Genomic DNA, 19548 nt, shown 5'->3' on the forward strand with positions numbered 1-19548 from the left:
CTCGCTGTGTGACTAATCGGATGTATTAAGAGGGCCATACTGAGCCAAAAAAGTGAGACAATCTTCCACCTTTCCAAAAACATCAGCGCGACCACATTTAGAATACTGTATATAGTTCCCTCAGGACAAGATAATTGCAGCTTCTAAAGAGAACTAGAATGGTTGAGACATTGGAGGGGTTGGACAAAGAACCATAATGTAAATTGAATATGTCCTCATTGGAAAAGTTTGAGAGGTGACATAATTGCTTTTTCCATTAACTAATTTTGCCAGAGCACTTTGATGCTGCACGAGTTGAATGTTGCCTTGATGTCAACGGCAGGCACTGACCTCTCCTCTGCAATTATTTTGGCCATGTCTGATCCAAAGGAACTCTGGAGCAGAGTGGTCCTGGCCAAACAGAAACTAAGTAACTGTGAGCAGGTTACTGCTGAGTAAGGACCACTTCAAAGCACTGTTGTTGATATCTTCCATAATTTTGATGACTTGAGAGTGAACTAATAGAATGGTAATTGCTGGATTAGATTTGTCCTGTTTATAATGGACAGGCCATTCCTGGGAAATTTTCCATATTGTCACGTCGATGTCGATACAGATCTACTGAACAGCTTGGTTCATGGTGTGACTTGTCCTGGGTCACTAACCTTTAACATCAAAACCAGGATGTTGTTGGAGTCCCTGCACACCAAGCACCAAGTTATTTCTTCATATCATGTGGAGGGAATGAAATTCGCAGAAGACTTGTTTCTGTGATGATGGGAATCTCAGTAGGAGGGAGAGAAAAATCATCCAGTAAACACTTCTGGCTGAAGATGGTTGCATTTGCTTCAGCTTTTTCTGCACCTTTGAGTTGGGATCTGCTGTTTTGATGTTGAGGTTTGCAGAAACCTCTCCTCCACATGTTTGTGGTTTAATTATCCAACATCACATGACTGGCAGGACTTCAAAGATTTAGGCTGTGTTCGTTGTGGCTCAACTTGCTTCTCTCTCTTCTCCAAGGTGACAGGTTGTAGATTCACCAGGATGGCACATCATATCCCTGTGCAATTCCTGCAATACTCTCCTGCACAACTCATTTAACCAGACCTGAGCCTCTAGTTTGACTGCAATGCTGTAACGATGGATGTGCCATGCCATTGATTAACAGATTGTAATGATATGCAATTCTGAATCTGATGGCCAACCGGCAGTTTAGAGACAGTAGATCTATTCAATGTCTATCACATTGAGCATGTGCACATCGCATCGCATATCACCATGCCCACTCCTCAGTTTGAAGATGGTACTTCATCTCCAACACGGTCTGCACGGTGAATCATACCAAGACTGCTATGACAGATGCATCTGTGACAGATGTGCGAGGATAAAGTAGAGTTTTCCTGGCATTGGTTCACTTGCTGAGAGCCACAAGTCCAATCTGGTTGGTCCGTCTTTCATGACTTGGAAAGTTCAGTCAGTAATCGCACTGAGGCATTTGTGATTGAGAAATTATGCCTCCCCCCTCCAGCCCCAAGTACATTTTTTGCCCATTCTTTATCGAATTAACATGGAGGAGTCAACTTTCGTCAACTGAAAAGGGAAGTAAAAAGCAGGTGGTTTTCTTGTCTATGTTTGACCTGATGTCAGGAGATTTCATTTGAGTCCAGAGTTAATACTGAGGACTCCTTGTGTTTACACAATACCACTGGGCTGTCATATTTGGTGGATCCATCTTGAGAGAATGTACATACCCAGGAATAGCAGTGAAGGGGTTTGGGTCGTTGTTCGGTTGTCATAGTCACAAGACCATATCGATGTCAGGCTTGACTAGTCGGTGGGATGGATTCTGTAAAATTTGTTACATGTCCCAAATGTTAGTGAGGGCTTACAGGATAAATTGGACTATGTGGCTGAACCAGTGCTGGGTGTTTGCCTAGTTTATTCTTATAACACCTTATTGCAGATGTTTTCTCTCATTTACTCGACCATTTCAAAGGGCAGTGAAAGCTTAACCATGTTCATAGAATTTACAATGCAGGAGGCCATTCAGCCCATCGAGTCTGCACCGGCCCTTACAACAAGCACCCGACTGAAGCTCACGTATCTACCCATTCCCTGTGATCCAATAACACCCACTTAACATTTTTTTGGACACTAAGGGTAACTCAGCATGGCCAATCCACCTAACCTGCACATCTTTGGACTGTGGGAGGAAACCGGAGCACCCGGTGGAAACCCACGCAGACACAGGGAGAACATGCAAACCCCGCACAGACAGTGACCCTGCCGAGAATCGAACCTGGGACTCTGGAGCTGTGAAGCAACTGCGCTAACCACTATGCTAGCATGCTACATGTCTGGAGCTACAGACAGACAAAGTTGAGTCAGGACAGGTTTCCTACTCTAAAGGGCCTTCGTGAACCAGATGGGTTTCGACGGCAACCCAATATTAATGATGTGGAGATGCCGGCGGTGGACTGGGTTGAGCATCTTGCCAAGGTCATCCACACACCAACACTATTTGCCTTCAAACAACCACGCAACCTCAAACAAACCATTGTTTGCAGCAAACTACCAGCCTTCAGAACAGTGACCACAACACCATAGAGCCCTGCCATGGCAATCTCTGCAAGACTTGCCAGATCATCGGCATGGATACCACTATTACACGCGAGAATACCACCCACCAGGTACGCGGTACATACTCGTGCGACTCGGCCAATGTTGTCTACCTCATACACTGAAAGGATGTCCCGAAGCATGGTGTAGCCACTGTAGCCACCTAAAATGGACACTGAACTAAACAAAATGGAGAATCGCTAAGACTGCAGGGAAAAACAGTTTAGCCAAGGCAAGCAGCCTGCAAACACTCATTAGCATTTTGCAAGCAGCAAAACCAGTTTCTGGCCAGGTGGAAGATCTCAAACCAAAGGTGATAATGGCAGAACGTTTTACATACTAATGAGGCAGTCCAGATCTAGGCACACACAATGGCAACATTTGGGTTTGAATAAGATACTTGAGTGGATGTCCAGACAGAGCGGCACCAGAAGTATCCACTATAGAAACCGCCCCCACCATCGAGAAAGACCCTCACATTGGAGGAATTCAAAAGATATCGATTGGAAGCGATCCAATCGATACCTGAAGGTAAAGCCCGCCCAGGAAAAGGCAAGGACATTGGGGACCCCTATAAAAGTAGACCCCCACACATGGTCCTGTCTGTTGTTTCGTGCTCCGGCTTTGACCAAGAACTCCATCCTGTATCCTGACTCCAGCCGTTGAGCACCAGCCGCCGAACCGTAAGTGCCAATACGACGCTCGCTACGCGAACCAAGCCCGCTAGACTCCCAGTGACCAGCACGCTTTCTGAAGGTTGCAGACCAAGACCGGGACGAAGGCCTCGCTTCCTGACCTTGCCTGTTCCTGTTTAGTTAAGTATTCTGATTGCTTAGTTTAGTCATAGCTTAGTCCCTTAGCGTGTGCATGCGTATTTATTATAATTGTCTAATAAATATTGATCGTTTGGAACTTACTAATCGGTGTATCGTTTTATTACTTTGAACCTGACCTTGGAATATTTGTGAGGTGTCTATACGGCATCTGGCGACTCCTGAGCTGAAAAATACATATACAGAGCCTAGTAGTGTTAAGCACACGGCCTTTAACAGAGGCAAGTTAATACACTCCCATTTTACACCCATAGCAAAACGTGCAACAATGGTACATTGGCGAGACCATGTAGATGCTGCGAAAACGAACGAATGGACATTGCGCGACAATCACCAGGCAGGAATGTTCCCTTCCAGTCGGGGAACACTTCAGCAGTTGAGAGCATTCAGCCTCTGATCTCCGGGTAAGCGTCTCCAAGGCGGCCTTCAGGACGCCCGACAATGCAGAATCGCCGAGCAGAAACGTATCCCCAAGTTCCGCACACGAGTGCGGCCTCAACTGGGGAGCTGGGATTCATGTCGCATTACATTCATCCCCTACCATCTGTCCTGGGCTTGCAAAATCCTACCAACTGTCCTGGCTTGAGACAATTCACACCTCTTTAACCTGGAGTTACCCCCATCTCTGGATCTGTGAAGACTTAATTACCTTCAAATGCTCACATTCTAAACATTGTCTGGCATCTTTGAATTTGTCGATATACATGTTTCTGGAACATACCTCTTCATTCACCTGAGGAAGGAGCAGTGCTCCGAAAGCTAGTGTTTGAAACAAACATAGAACATAGAACATAGAACAGTACAGCACAGAACAGGCCCTTCGGCCCTCAATGTTGTGCCGAGCCATGATCACCCTACTCAAACCCACGTATCCACCCTATACCCCCCCTTAACCTTACTTTTATTACGACACTACGGGCAATTTAGCATGGCCAATCCACCTAACCTGCACATCTTTGGACTGTGGGAGGAAACCGGAGCACCCAGAGGAAACCCACGCAGACAACATGCAGACTCCACACAGACAGTGACCCAAGGTGGGAATGGACCATGGTACCCTGGAGCTGTGAAGCAACCGTGCTAACAACAATGCTACCGCGCTGCCTTAATTTCTAGTTTGCTAATCCAGTAACATGTGCTGCTGGACCCGTTTGTGGTGAGTGCAGATTGCTTTGAAGGAACTTTGAAGGAACCCCGTGTGTGCATGGGTTTCCTCCGGGTGCTCCGGTTTCCTCCCACAGTCCAAAGATGTGCGGGTTAGGTGGATTGGCCATGCTAAATTGCCCGTAGTGTCCTAAAAAGTAAGGTTAAATGGGGGGGGGGGGTTGTTGGGTTATGGGTATAGGGTGGATACGTGGGTTTGAGTAGGGTGATCATTTGCTCGGCACAACATCGAGGGCCGAAGGGCCTGTTCTGTGCTGTACTGTTCTATGTTCTATGTACTGATGACTTTGGATCTAAAATTGACAAAGCTACCCATTACTGAGGCCTCCCTCACCTCGTGCTTGGGTCTGGTTTAAACTTATTGCTGGAGGTGTGTCGGTGAATAACTCCATGATCAGTACAGCAGGTAACTCCTTGTTTGCCACAAGATGATCTAGACAGATCCTTCTCTCCTACCACCATATGTTGATATATCCTGCAAGTTCTGGAACGTTATAAATAATCCAAACTCATCCTCCATCCCTCCACTTACCCGATGTTCTTGTCCACTGAATATCCTCCCATATGCTAAGAGTGAGCTGACTCCATCCACCACTTCTTCAATCGCCTGTTCGAGTCTGTCCTGGTAGAATTTAGTCAATTGGAACACCTGGCGATCATCACACTTTGTGAAGAACTCAGTGATTGCGGAGTTTGGATCTGTGACCATAAATAGAGAATGGTGAAGTGTGTTTTCCAGGGCAGCGGCACGTGTAATAAATATTATATAAACAACATGTATTTTTAAAAGACCAATATATATAATCATAGCTAGCACTGAAATGTCAGAGAGGCATCATGGAATCCAGCTAACTAACTTGAGCTTGTTAATTAGTTAATTGGATTAGGCCAGTTTTCAAAGGCTAGAGTCACAGTATAAATCTGAGCTAGCTACAGTGCAGACTTTGTTTGCACTGAGTGCTGAATTTGAGTGCTATACAGTAGTGAGAGTTTGGTGAACGAGGGAGTTAGATGAGGAGGGAGTAAGGTGCTCCTTTCATTTCATTTTCTATAGTTCCTCAGAGCGTGAAGGGAGCCGGGAGTTTACAAAGACTGCAACTGACTGGGAGCTGTCGGAGGGCGGAGTTCCAGCCATAGTGCAGCTATATTCTGTAAGGTAAGAGGGGATGGAGGTTAGGGCAGTTGCATGCTCCTCCTGTAGGATGTGGGTGGTGAGGGATACCACCGGTGTCCCCGCTGACTATACCTGCGGGAAGTGCACCCAACTCCAGCTCCTAAGAGACTGTGTTAGGGAACTGGAGCTGGATGAACATCGGATCATTCGGGAGGCAGAGGGGGTAATAGACAAAGGTTGCAGGGAGGTAGCCACACCAAAGGTACAGGACAAGAGTAGCTGGGTTATAGTCAGGGTAAAGAAAACGAACAGACAGATAGTGCAGAGATCCCTCGTGGCAGTTCCCCTTCCAAAATTGTATTCTTGTTTTGATGTGTTGGAGGGGGATGACCTACCCGGGCAAGGCCCTAGCGGCCAGGTCTCTGGCACGGAGTCTGGCTCTGGGGCTCAGAAGGGAAGGGGGGAGAATAGAAAAGTAATAGTGATAGGAGACTCAATTGTTAGGAGATTCTATGGTCGTGAGCGAGACTCCCGAATGGTATGTTGCCTCCCGGGTGCCAGGGATCGTGTCTTCAGGATCCTTAAGGGGGAGGATGAGCAGCCAGAAGTTGTGGTGCACATTGGCACCAAAGACGTAGATAGGAGAAAGGGTGTCGATGTAATAAACGAGTTTAGGGAGTTAGGCTGGAAGTTAAAAGCCAAGACAGACAGTGCTGGTATCTCTGGTTTGTTGCCGGTGCCACGTGATAGCGAGGCAAGGAATAGAGAGAGAGTGCAGTTGAATACGTGGCTGCAGGAATAGTGTAGGAGGGAGGGCTTCAGGTATTTGGATAATTGGAGCGCATTCTGGGGAAGGTGGGACCTATACCAGCAGGACGGGTTGCATCCAAACCAGAGGGGCACCAATATCCTGGGAGGGAAGTTTTCCAGTACTCTTCGGGAGGGTTTAAACTAATTTAGTTTAAACGGGGGAATTCCATCCTATTCATGTATTTGTCAAGATGCCCCTTAAATGTCACTATCGTCCCTGCTTCCACCGCCTCCTCAGTCAGCAAGTTCCAGGCACCCACTAGCCTGTATGTAAAAAAAACCTGCCTCGTACATCTACTCTAAACCTTGCCTGTCGCACCTTAAACCTATGCCCCCTAGTAATTGACCCCTCTACCCTGGGGAAAAGCCTCTGACTATCCATTCTATGCCCCTAAATTTTGTAGACCTGTATCAGGTTGTCCCTCAACCTCCGTCGTTCCATTGAGAACAAACCAAGTTTATTCAACCGCTCCTCATAGCTAATGCCCTCAATACCAGGCAATATCCTCGTAAATCTCTTCTGCACCCTCTCGAAAGCCTCCACATTCTTCTGGTAGCGTGCCGACCAGAATTGAACACTATACCCGAAGTGTGGCCTAACTAAGGTTCTATACAGCTGCAACACGATTTGCTAATTCTTATACTCAATGCCCCGGCCAATGAAGGCAAGCATGCCGTATGCCTTCTTGGCTACCTTCTCCACCTGTGTTACCCCTTTCAGTGACCTGTGGAGCTGTACACCTAGATATCTAAGACAGTCAATACTCTTGTGGGTTCTACCATTCACTGTATATTCCTTACCTGCATTAGACCTTCCAAAATGCAATACCTCACATTTGTCCGGATTAAACTCCATATGCCATCTCTCCGCCCAAGTCTCCAAACGATCTAAATCCGGCTGTATCTTCTGCCAGTCCTCATCGCTATCCGCAACTAGTCACAGCCCTCCAATTAGAAAAGCACCCTTCCATTGCTACTCTCTGCCTTCGATGACCTAGCCAATTCTGTATCCACCTTGCCGCTCACCCCTGATCCTATGTGTCTTCACCTTTTGTACCAGTCTACCATGAGGGACCTTGTCAAAGGCCTTACTGAAGTCCATATATAGACAACATCCACTGCCCTACCTGCATCAAAAATTCAGTAGTCTAGCAATTAAGGTAGCAGACATTCAGGACGTCAAAGCGTGTAGTGAGGCAGTGGGGGAAGGCAACACTGACAAAGGAGAGTACTTACAGGTACAGAGATGGGTTGAAGTGTGTATACTTCAACGCAAGAAGCATCAGGTGGGTGAACTTAAGGCATGGATCAGTACTTGGGACTACAATGTGGTGGCCATCACGGAAACTTGGATGGAAGAGGGGCAGAAATGGTTGTTGGAGGTTCCTGGTTATAGATGTTTGAATAAGATTAGGGAGGGTGGTAAAAGAGGTGCAGTGGGTTGCATTGTTAATTAGAGATAGTATAACAGCTGCAGAAAGGCAGTTTGAGGAGGATCTGCCTACTGAGGTAGTATGGGTTGAAATAGGACAGGAACAGTCACCTTGTTGGGAGTTTTCTATAGGCCCCCCAATAGCAGCAGAGATGTGGAGGAACAGATTGGGAAACAGATTTTGGAAAGGTGCAGAAGTCACAGGGTAGTAGCGATGGGTGACTTCAACTTCCCAAATATTGAGTGGAAACTTTTTAGATCAGCTAGTTTGGATGGGGTGGTGTTTGTGCAGCGTGTCCAGGAAGCTTTTCTAACACAGTATGTAGATTGTCCGACCAGAGGGGGGCATATTGGATTTGGTACTTGGTAATGAACCAGGGCAGGTGATAGACTTATTAGTGGGGAGCATATTGGAGATAATGACCACACTTCTGTGACTTTCACTTTAGTGATAGAGAGGGATAGGTGCGTACAACAGGGAAAGGTTTACAATTGGGTGAAGTGTAAATATGAGGCTGTCAGACAAGAACTGAAGTGCATAAGTTGGGAACATAGGCTGTCAGGGAAGAACACAATTGAAATGTGGAACTCGTTCAAGGAACAGGTACTACGTGTGTATGTCCCTGTCAGGTAGGGAAGGGATGGTCAAGTGAGGGAACCATGGTTGACAAGAGAGGTTGAATGTCTTGTTAAGAGGAAGAAGGAGACTTATGTAAGGCTGAAGAAACAAGGTTCAGACAGGGTGCTGGAGGGATACAAGATAGCCAGGAGGGAACTGAAGAAAAGGATTAGGAGAGCTAAGAGAGGGCATGAAAAATCTTTGGCGGGTAGGATCAAGGAAAACCCCAAGGCCTTTTACACATATGTGAGAAATATGAGAATGACTAGAGCAAGGGTAGGTCCGATCAAGGACAGTAGCGGGAGATTGTGTATCGAGTCTGAAGAGATAGGAGAGGTCTTGAACAAGTATTTTTCTTCAATATTTACAAACGAGAGGGGCCATATTGTTGGAGAGGACAGTGTGAAACAGACTGATAATCTCGAGGAGATACTTGTTAGGAAGGAAGATATATTGGGCGTTTTGAAAAACTTGAGGATAGACAAGTCCCCCGGGCCTGACGGGATATATCCAACGATTCTATGGGAAACAAGAGATGAAATTGCAGAGCCGTTGGCAATGATCTTTTCGTCCTCACCGTCAACAGGAGTGGTACCAGGGGATTGGAGAGTGGCGAATGTTGTGACCCTGTTCAAAAAAGGGACCAGGAATAACCCTGGGAATTACAGGCCAGTTAGTCTTACTTCAGTGGTAGGCAAAGGAATGGAAAGGGAACTGAGGGACAGGCGTTCTGAGCATCTGGGAAGGCACTGCTTGATTGGGGATTGTCAGCACGGATTTGTGAGGGGTAGGTCTTGCCTTACAAGTCTTATTGAATTCTTTGAGGAGGTGACCAAGCATGTGGATGAAGGTAAAGCAGTGGATGTAGTGTACATAGATTTTAGTAAGGCATTTGATCAGGTTCCCCATGGTAGGCTTATGCAGAAAGTAAGAGGCATGGGATAGTGGGAAATTTGGCAAGTTGGATAACGAACTGGCTAACCGATAGAAGTCTGAGAGTGGTGGTGGTTGGCAAATATTCAGCCTGGAGCCCGGTTACCAGTGGCGTACCGCAAAGATCAGTTCTGGGTCCTCTGCCGTTTGTGATTTTCATTAATGACTTGGATGAGGGAGTTGAAGGGTGGGTCAGCAAATTTGCAGACGATACGAAGATTGGTGGAGTTGTGGATAGTGAGGAGGGCTGTTGTCGACTGCAAGCTAGGATGCAGAGCTGGGCTGAGAAGTGGCAGATCGAGGTTAACCCTGAAAAGTGTGAAGTTGTCCATTTTGAAAGGACAAATATGAATGCGGACTACAGGGTTAACGGTAGAGTTCTTGGCAATGTGGAGGAGCAGAGAGATCTTGGGGTCTATGTTCATAGATCTTTGAAAGTTTGCCACTCAAGTGGATAGAGCTGTGAAGAAGGCCTATGGGTGTGCTAGTGTTCATTAGCAGAGGGACTGAATTTAAGAGCCGTGAGGTGATGATGCAGCTGTTCAAAACCTTGGTAAGGCCACATTTGGAGTGCGGTGTGCAGTTCTGGTCGCCTCATTTTAGGAAGGATGTGAAAGCTTTGGAAAAGGTGCAAAGGAGATTTACCAGATGTTGCCTGGAATGGAGAGTAGGTCTTACGAGGAAAGGTTGAGGGTGCTAGGCCTTTTCTCATTAGAACAGAGAAGGATGAGGGGCGACTTGACGGAGGTTTATAAGATCATCAGGGGAATAGATAGATAGTCAGAGACTTTTTCCCCGGGTGGAACAAACCAGGGGCCTCACGGTAGCATGGTGGTTAGCATCAATGCTTCACAGCTCCAGGGTCCCAGGTTCGATTCCCGGCTGGGTCACTGTCTGTGTGGAGTCTGCACGTCCTCCCCGTGTGTACGTGGGTTTCCTCCGGGTGCTCCGGTTTCCTCCCACAGTCCAAAGATGTGCGGGTTAGGTGGATTGGCCATGCTAAATTGCCCGTAGTGTAAGGTTAATGGGGGGATTGTTGGGTTACGGGTATACGGGTTATGTGGGTTTAAGTGGGGTGATCATTGTTCGGCACAACATCGAGGGCCGAAGGGCCTGTTCTGTGCTGTACTGTTCTATCTATTACAAAGGGACAGAAATTCAAGGTGAATGGTGGAAGATACAGGGGGAGATGTCAGAGGTAGGTTCTTTACCCAGAGAGTTGTGGGGGCATGGAATGCACTGCCTGTGGTAGTAGTTGAGTCGGAAACATTGGGGACCTTCAAGTGGCTATTGGATAGGTACATGGATTATGGTAGAATGATGGAGTGTAGATTAATTTATTCTTAATCTCGGATAAAAGTTCGGCACAGCATCGTGGGCCGAAGGGCCTGTTCTGTGCTGCATTTTTCTATGTTCTATGACACTTCTTGCACAGATGTACACAGAAAAGGCACATTTGTGAAATACTGACAATGGGACCAGCCAGTAACAAGTTTAAGATAATGGAGCTGTGTATATATAACCCAAGGGGGTCTGCAAGACATTGTGAGATCATGAGTAATACCCTGGTTGTCCAGGAGATCATCACGCAGTTCCTTGCTGCCTGGTAACCAATTTCATTGGTTCTAAAAATCAATGTATGCAATCTATAATCATTATGTTGGATGATGTCCAGCAGAGGTGGAGCAGACCCAAGCGTTGAGTGATTATTTTGGATTCATTCCCACAAACAGTGTGGCGTAGTCGGCAAGGATTCAGCATCGTTTGATACCATCAGAGAACCAGGTGAGTTTGTTTACTCATAGCAAGTACTGCGAGACTTATCCCGGGACCATGCGGTTTTCAACATCCGATACGATAGAGAATTAGATGTATGTGGGTACAATCAAACCAATGGTTGCGTCTTTGGAATCGTACCTGCCCTCATATATTTCGCCAGAACAGGTTATGGAGGCAAGGGAAAATACTGTGTCTCCACCACAGAAAGTTTGTATCATTGCAATGATTTGCAATGTCCAATTTCACAACCAAATATTTGCTTTACATCTTAATGACCAGTCACTATAAGACAAATGCTAATCATTCAGGTTAGGCGCACAGGTACCAAAATTATTAACGCCACAGATCTACTTGATGATGAGGAACCAGAACAGGCCCCCATCCCACATTTAGCTGAAGTGTTGAGGGAACCAAGACTCAAAGAGCGGGTTAAGCACAACCACCAATGGCAAACAAAAATCAAAATACTGGACAAAGTACAAATATGGAATTACAGAACCAGAGTGGTGGCAAAAGATCTGGGATGGGGGATGAATGTGACTATCCACCCATGGATTTGAATAGTATCACATATACTGGGTGGAGTACAGTTGATCCTGGCACTAACATGCGGCACAATGGCCTGTCAGTCGTGCAGGCACGATGAGCGACGAAAAGGGATCAAAAACAGAGCTAAAGCATCTTTGTTTATCCGAAGGACTGGTTAATTTGGACAACATTAATTTGATCAAAACAACCAAAACTCCTTAAATCATGTAACTGGCCAGCACATTTGAGGTATGGAATATTGGGCGATGTTACAAACATCGAAACAAAAACAAAAAACGAATCTCGTCGGTTCAGAGGACGAGGGTTGTGCCTTACCGAAAGGGTGGATTGTTGAAGTGTTTTTCCCAGGGCAGAGGCACCTTCAATAAACATTACATATACAACATGTATTTTTGAAAGACTAATCATAGCTAGCAAAGAAATGTTAGCGAGGCATCATTGGACCTAGCTAACTAACTTAACCACACTCCTTGTCAGGACAGTCTCACATGTACCGATATGGCCTAGCTTATGCTAAAATGACTTAAAGCAGCTTTTTTGGGAGATTTGGTCAACTTCAAATGACAATATTCAGGCATCTTGTGACCTGACTTATTTAAGGAAAGTTTGCAACGGGCAAAAATAGGAGGGGGGGGGGGGGCACATTCAGCAGAATGTTCCTGATCAGCAGTCCCCAAGCAGATTGCTCTTGTGAAATGCTAACCGGTGTTACAACATTAAACAATTTGACGTTGGGAGCAGACCAGAGTGTTTACTGATTTTTTTGGATTCATTCCTGCTAACAGAGGAAATCAAAAATGTTAATAACTTTCAGTCCATGTTGTTACCTTCCCCTCACAACTTAAGCCTTCTGTGAGCCACATCATCAATAACATTCTGAGACCGAGAAAGATTCGGTGAAAGCAGATTTGACCTTATTCCCTACAACTACCTTTACGCCAAATCTATTAATACCCGAGGTTAACAAGAGGCCATCAGTTTCAAAGATTAAAAACAACATTTTTTAAATCATTCACTGGATGTGGGGATTGATGGCAAAACCAGAATTTGTTGTCCATCCATAACTGCCATTAAAAAGGTTGTGAGACAATGTCTTGAATCACTGCAATATGTTATGGTGAATATATACTCAGTGCTTCTGGTAAGGTTCAAATAACAAAGGAAGAACAATACAGCACACGAACAGGCCCTTCGGCCCCCCACGCCTGCACCGTTCATGGTACCTGCCTAAACTAAAAGCGTATGCACTTACGGAGTCCATATTCTTCCATTCCCACCCTGTTCAGCTATTTGTCTCGATACCCCTTAAATGCCAAAAGTACCTGCTCTCGCCACCTCCCCAGGCAGCGCGATCCATATATTTACCACCCTGTGTAAAAAGCTTGGCTCGCACATCTGTTCTAAACTTTCCCCACACACTTTAAACCTATGTCCCCTGGTACTTGACCCTCCTACCCTAGGAAAGAGCATCTGACTAGCCGCTCTGTCCATGCCGCCCTTGCAGGTCTCTATCAGGTCACCTTTCAATCTTGGTCGTTCCAGTGAGAACAGACCGAGTTTATCTAACCTCTCTGCATGGCTAATAAGTGCCAGGACGTCTATCCAGTAACAGTGAAGTAATTGTATTACCGTTCCAAGTAAGGATTGGAGGGAAACTTGCAGAGAGTGGCATTTCTATGTATTGCTGCCCTTGTCTTTCTACATTACAGAGGTTGTGGGTTTCAAAAGTGCACATGAAGGGTCCTTGGTGAGTTTCTGCAGTGCATCATGCAAATGATGCATATTGATATCACTGCGCATTGGTGGTAAATCGAGCAAAGTGGGGCAAGGGTTGCCGATCCAGTGAGTTACGTTGTCCTGGGTGGTGGACAGCCTCTTGAGTGTTCATGGAACCAAGGTCATCAGACAAGTTCAGTACATCTGAAACACCTCAGTAGCGCCTTGTAGATGGTAAACATTGGACATTGGAGAAGACTTACTCTCAGCAAAATGCCCAGCCTCGGACCTGTATTTGTCGCCACAATATTTATGTGGCTAATCCAGTTCAGTTTCAGATAAAGTCAGGACGACCAATTATGAAGTACTTGATAATCGGAATGGGTGGGCGAGGAGCTGCCAAACCTCAAGTGCGGGGGCGGGCAGTGGAGATGGTGGTGCAGGTCTCTTCCAGATATGGGAGAGCCATCTGCAAGAAAGGTTGCACCTGTGCTAATACATGCAGCACATCTGTAGTATTTCAAGCACAAAATTACAGGACAACAATTGTCCAAGTAGGAGACAACCTAGAGACATGGGGATCAAATATAGGACAGTCCAGAAATCATTCATGGATGGTCAGCCTGGTGAAAAGTAATCACCAGAAAGTCAATAATGGTGAATTCAGCAAAGGTAACGCAGAACTGTCAAGTGGAGATGATTATCTCTTGTTCGAGACCATTATTCCTTGGTACTTGTATGGCACAAATGCTACTCGCCCTGTCATCAGCTGGAAAGTGAGAAGAATATTCTTTCTGATGGCAGCTTAAGTCTTCCCCTGAGCCAATTCATGTTTCAATTACCAAAATTTCTTTTTTTTTTAAAACAGGAAATTCCTCTTCATTTGAAGGCATACACTTAAATTGCAAGCCCGAGTTGGAAGATGCGGCTAACTACTTTGATGCAGAATTCCACCTGGGCTCCAGGATGAAGCGGCATAATAAAGGATTTTGAGCAGAACTTTCAGGAGTGAAATTAGCCTTGGGGCATTGGAACCGGTTCTGGGGGAGGAATGACCAGTACAAACCGGACGTTCTGCGCCCGGAGGGGGGGGGGGGGGGGGGGGGGGGGGGGGTTTGCTAGTGCTGTTGGGGAGGGTTTAAACTAATGTGCAGGGGGATGGGAACCGATGCACAAGGTCGGAGGGAAGTAAAACGGGGCCAGAAACAAAAAGCAGTGAGGTGGAAAGTGCCAGGCAGTGAAGCCATAGTCAAAAATCAAGAAGGGCCACAGTACAGGGTACAGTGACTGAGGAGAGTGTGTCAATGCAGGATTGAGAATGTTGTACATAAATGCGCGCATATACAGAACAAGGTAAATGAGCTTTCTGCGCACATTCAAATTGGTTGGTACAATGTTGTGGGCATCACAGAGACGTGGCTGCAAGGGAATTAGGGCTGGGATCTAAATAGCCAAGGAAATATGTCCTATCGAAAGGATAGGCAGATGGGAAAATGGAGCAGGGTTGTATTGTTAGTCAGGAATTAAGTTAAATCGATAGCAAGGAGCGATATAGGATCGGTAGGCATAGAATCACTGTGGGTAGAGCTGAGGAATCGCCAAGGTAAAAAGACACTGATGGGTGGCATGTACAGGCCCCCCAAGCAGTAGTCAGGATGTGGGGCAGAAAATAAATCAGGAGATAGAAATGACATGCAAAAAAGAGAACGTTACAATAATCATGGGGGACTTCAATATGCTGGTGGACTGGGAAAATCAGGCTGGCAGTGGATCCAAGAAAAGGAATTTGTGGAATGTCGAAGAGATTTTTTTTGGACTAGCTTGTGACTGAGCCTACTAGGGAACAGGCAATTCTGGATTTGGTGATGTGTAATGAGGTAGACTTGATTAGGGAACTTCAGGTGAAGGCAGAGAGTAGCAATGGATGGGTGCTTTTCTAACTGGAGGGCTGTGACTAGTGGTGTTCCGCAGGGATCAGTGCTGGGACCTTTGCTATTCATAGTATATGTAAAGGATTTGGAGATAAATGTAACTGGTCTGATTATTAAGTTTGCAGACGATACAAAGATTGGTGGAATTGCGGATAGCGATGAGGACTGTCAGAGGATACAGCAGGATTTGGATCGTTTCGAGACTTGGGTGGAGAGATGGCAGATGGAGTTTAATCCAGGCAACTGTGAGGTAATGCATTTTGGAAGGACTAATACAGGTAGGGAATATACAGTGAATGGTAGAACCCTCAAGAGGATTGAAAGTCAGAGAGATCTAGGTGTACAGGTCCATCAGTTACTGAAAGGGGCAACGCAGGTGGAGAAGGTAGTCAAGAAAGCATATGGCATGGGCATTGGCCGGGGCATTGAGTATAAGAATTGTCAAGTCATTTTGCAGCTGTATAGAACCTTCGGCCACACTTGGAGAATATTGTTCAATTCTCGTAGCCACACTGCCAGAAGGATGTGTTGGCTTTAGAGAGGGTTCAGAAGAGATTTATCAGGATGTTGCCTGGTATGGAGGGCATTAGCTATGAGGAGCGGTTGAATAAATTTGGTTTGTTCTCACTAGAACAACGGAGGTTGAGGGACAACCTGATAGATGTCTACAAAATTATGAGGGGCATAGACAGAGTGGATCGTCAGAGGCTTTTCCTCAGGGTAGAGGGGTCAATTACTAGGGGGGCATAGGTTTAACGTGCGAGGGCAAGGTTTAGAGTAGATGTAAGAGGCAAGTTTTTTTTTACATCCAGGCTAGTGGGTGCCTGGAACTCGCTGCCGGAGGAGGTGGTGGAAGCAGGGACGATAGTGACATTTAAGGGGCATCTTGACAAATACATGAAGAGGATGGGAATAGAGGGATATGGACCCAGGAAGTGTAGAAGATTGTAGTTTAGTCGGCCAGCGTGGTCGGCACGGGCTTGGAGGGCCAAAGGGCCTGTTTCTATGCTGTACTTTACTTTGTTCCTTGTTCTTTGAACCCTGAGGGAGCAGTGACCACAATATGACAGAGTTTACCCTGCAGTTTGAGAGGAATTAACCCTGTAGTTTGAGGGGAAGAAGCTGAAATCAGATGGAACGGTATCACAGTTAAAAAAGGGCAACCACAAAGACATGAGGGAGGAGCTGGCCAGAGTTGATCGGAAAAAGAGCCTAGCAGGAAAGACAGTGGAACAGCAATGGCAGGAGTTTTTGGGGGTTATTAGGGAGGCACAGCAGAAATTCAATCCAAGGCGGAGAAAACATGCTAAGGGGAGGGAAAGGCATCCATGGCTGACGAGGGATGTCAAGGACAGCATAAAAGGTTAAAGAAAAAACATTCAAAGTGACGAGGATTAGTGGAAACCAGAGGATTAAAAGCGAGTAGACTACAACTAAAAAGCAATAAGGGAGCGGAGCAATGAGTGCAAGTTAGCTAGTAATATAAAGCAAGGTTGGAAGAGTTTTTTTCAATATGTAAAAGGGAAGAGAGGGGCAATAATAGACATCTTTCAGGAATCACTGGAGGCAGGAAGGGTCCCAGAGGACTGGATATCGGCTAATGTAGCACCACTGTTAAAGAAGGGAGGGAGGCAGAAGACAGAAAATTATAGGCCGGTTAGCGTGACTTCTGTCACCTGGTACGATTTTCGAGACTGTTATTAAAGATGAGATCGCAAAGTACTTGGAAATGCATGGTAAAAACGACTCAGTCAGCAGGGATTTGTCAAAGGTAGGTCGTGTCTGACAAATCTGTTTGAGTTCTTTGAGGATGTAACAAGGATGTTAGACAAAGGAGAACCAGTGGACGTGATTTTTAAAATTTCCAGAAGGCTTTTGACAAGGTGCCACAGAGGAGACTGTTAAATACGTTAAAGGCCCATGGTGTTCAGGATAAGATCCTGGCATAGATAGAGAATTGGCTGACTGGCAGAGGGCAGAGTGGGGATGAAGGGGTCTTCCTTTTTTAAAAAAAAAAGCATTTTATTTAAACGTGTATCAAAGTAGTTACAACAAATAAACACGCCGGGAAACATTCTTCCCAACAATCTACGATACAGTGTGTACAGATTTTCCTCCTTTTTCACTCCTCCCTCCCATTACCCACCCCCACCTGCAACGAAAAGCTCCTCAAACACGGTCACAAACATCCCCCACCTTTTTTGAAACTCCCCTGCTGAGCCCCTTAACTCACACTTTATCTTCTCTAACCACAGGATGTCAGACAGATCACCCAACCATGCTGCTACCCCCGGTGGTGCTGCCGACCGCCACTCCAGCAAAATTTGTCGCAGTGCATCAGAGAGGCAAAGGCCACGACATCGGCCTTCCTCCTATCCAGGAGCTCCAGCTTCTCCGAGATGGGCCGAGTGGCCTAATTCTGCTCCTATGTCTTATGGTCTTACGGTCTTATGTGAGGTGAATAAAGTGCCTTTGATATCAAAGGAACATTAAACCGATTGTGATATTTGGAAATCCTGGTAGAATTGAAATCAATGGGAATCAGGGAAATTTCCCAATAGCTGGAGCGACACCAAGCAAAAAGGATGATTATTGTGGTGGTTGGGAATCAATCATCTATGCTTCAGAACCTTGCAAGAGCTCTTCAGTGATGCGCTGGGTCCAACCATCTTCAGTTGCTTCATCAATGAACTTTCTTTCATTATAGGGTCAGAGGTGAGGATGCTGACTGATCATTGCACATAAGAGTGGCAGTTAACTGTCAGTCACCTGAAGCCTAATTAGGGGGCGCTAATTGGAACTGTTTTGATCTAAAGTTACCAGTTGGGGAGTCATCTCACGCCTATTTAAAAGAGCAATTTGAAACTCACTCCCAATGAGCAAGCAGATACAGAGTGAGACACATCGAAGAATGAGTTTGGGAATTTGAAGTTAGGTGGGAGGAGGTGTTTTTTTTAATCCCTTGATTTGTTCCACAAATTTCCAGGGAGTGGCCTTGCCAGCTGCAGGTGACTACAATGGAGAGAGCTGATTGGAGAGTAGAGGTAAGGCAGGTAAGTCCTTCATATCGGGAGCGGAGCGGAAGAAATTGGGACTGCAGTCGGAGGAAGTAAGTGGTATTTCTGTCTGTGTGTCTCTGTTTTCAAATTGTTGGGGGGAAAACTGAAGTGACGTCAGAGTAATCTTGTGACCTAATTGGCTGGAAGGGAATCTGTGTTAAATTTGAAATAAAAATATTGGAAAAACTAATTAAACTAATTACTTAACCAGTGAGAGGAGTAACTAAACCTGAGGGCAGAGATTAGTGTTTAGCATTTAATTTTACAGTAAACATCTAGCACCAGGGACCATATCGTTAATCATAAAACTTAATCTAATAACGATTTAAGTAATTATTTTGAATTTATTAAGTGGTGCTTCAATGTCACTCAGCAGGGTGCAGTGCTCTAACTTTGAGATGTGGGAGATCCGTGACGCTTCCAGCTTTCCGGTCGACTACGTCTGCAGGAAGTATAGCCAATGGCAGCTCCTCACAGACCGCGTGGTTCAGTTGGAGCAGCAGTTGGATGCACTGAGGAGCATGCAGGTGGTGGAAAGCGTCACAGACAGGTATTATAGACCTTTATATAGGTGACATAGCATCACAGATAGGAATAGTAGGAGCTTTGACAAAGAGTCATTGGACTCAAAACGTTAGCTTTTTTCTCTACCTACAGATGCTACCAGACCTGCTGAGATTTTCCAGCATTTTCTCTATCGTGAGGAATTATAGAGACGTGGTCACACCCAAGCTGCAGACCGACAGATGGGTGACCACTAGAAAGGGCAGACAGGCAGTGCAGGAATCCCCTGTGGCTACACTCCTCTCAAACAAGTGTAGCATTTTGGATACTGCTGTGGGGGGATAGCCTATCAGGGGAAAACAGCAACTTGAACACTGGCACCACAACTGTCTTTGTTGCTGAGCAGGGGCGGGCAAAGTGCAGGAGAGCGATAATTGTCATAATATACATCTATGTATATAATGGAGTGCAGACAGGCAGTGATTGACACACAGGATGACCAGTAAG

General features: G+C 45.9%; 1 protein-coding gene and 1 long non-coding RNA gene across 13 annotated transcripts in view; one reads left to right on the forward strand and one right to left on the reverse strand.

Moving 5' to 3' along the window:
- Positions 1–19548, reverse strand: part of LOC119954976 (NACHT, LRR and PYD domains-containing protein 3-like) — a 128414-nt gene that overhangs the window by 88959 nt on the left and 19907 nt on the right. For 9 of the 12 annotated variants that reach the window (XM_038780747.1, XM_038780740.1, XM_038780744.1 and 6 more), the window contains one exon: positions 5128–5294. The exons of the other annotated variants lie outside the window; for them this stretch is intronic. In XM_038780747.1, the coding sequence (XP_038636675.1) occupies positions 5128–5294 (167 nt within the window). The remainder of the gene's footprint in view (positions 1–5127; positions 5295–19548) is intronic. 12 annotated transcript variants of the gene reach the window in all.
- LOC119954978 lies at positions 11182–14543 on the forward strand. The gene is made up of 2 exons (XR_005458351.1): positions 11182–11288; positions 14416–14543. It is a non-coding gene; the product is annotated as an uncharacterized LOC119954978 (long non-coding RNA).

This window comes from Scyliorhinus canicula, chromosome 20, assembly GCF_902713615.1.
Source record: "Scyliorhinus canicula chromosome 20, sScyCan1.1, whole genome shotgun sequence".
In the NCBI taxonomy this organism is placed as follows: Eukaryota; Metazoa; Chordata; class Chondrichthyes; order Carcharhiniformes; family Scyliorhinidae; genus Scyliorhinus; species Scyliorhinus canicula.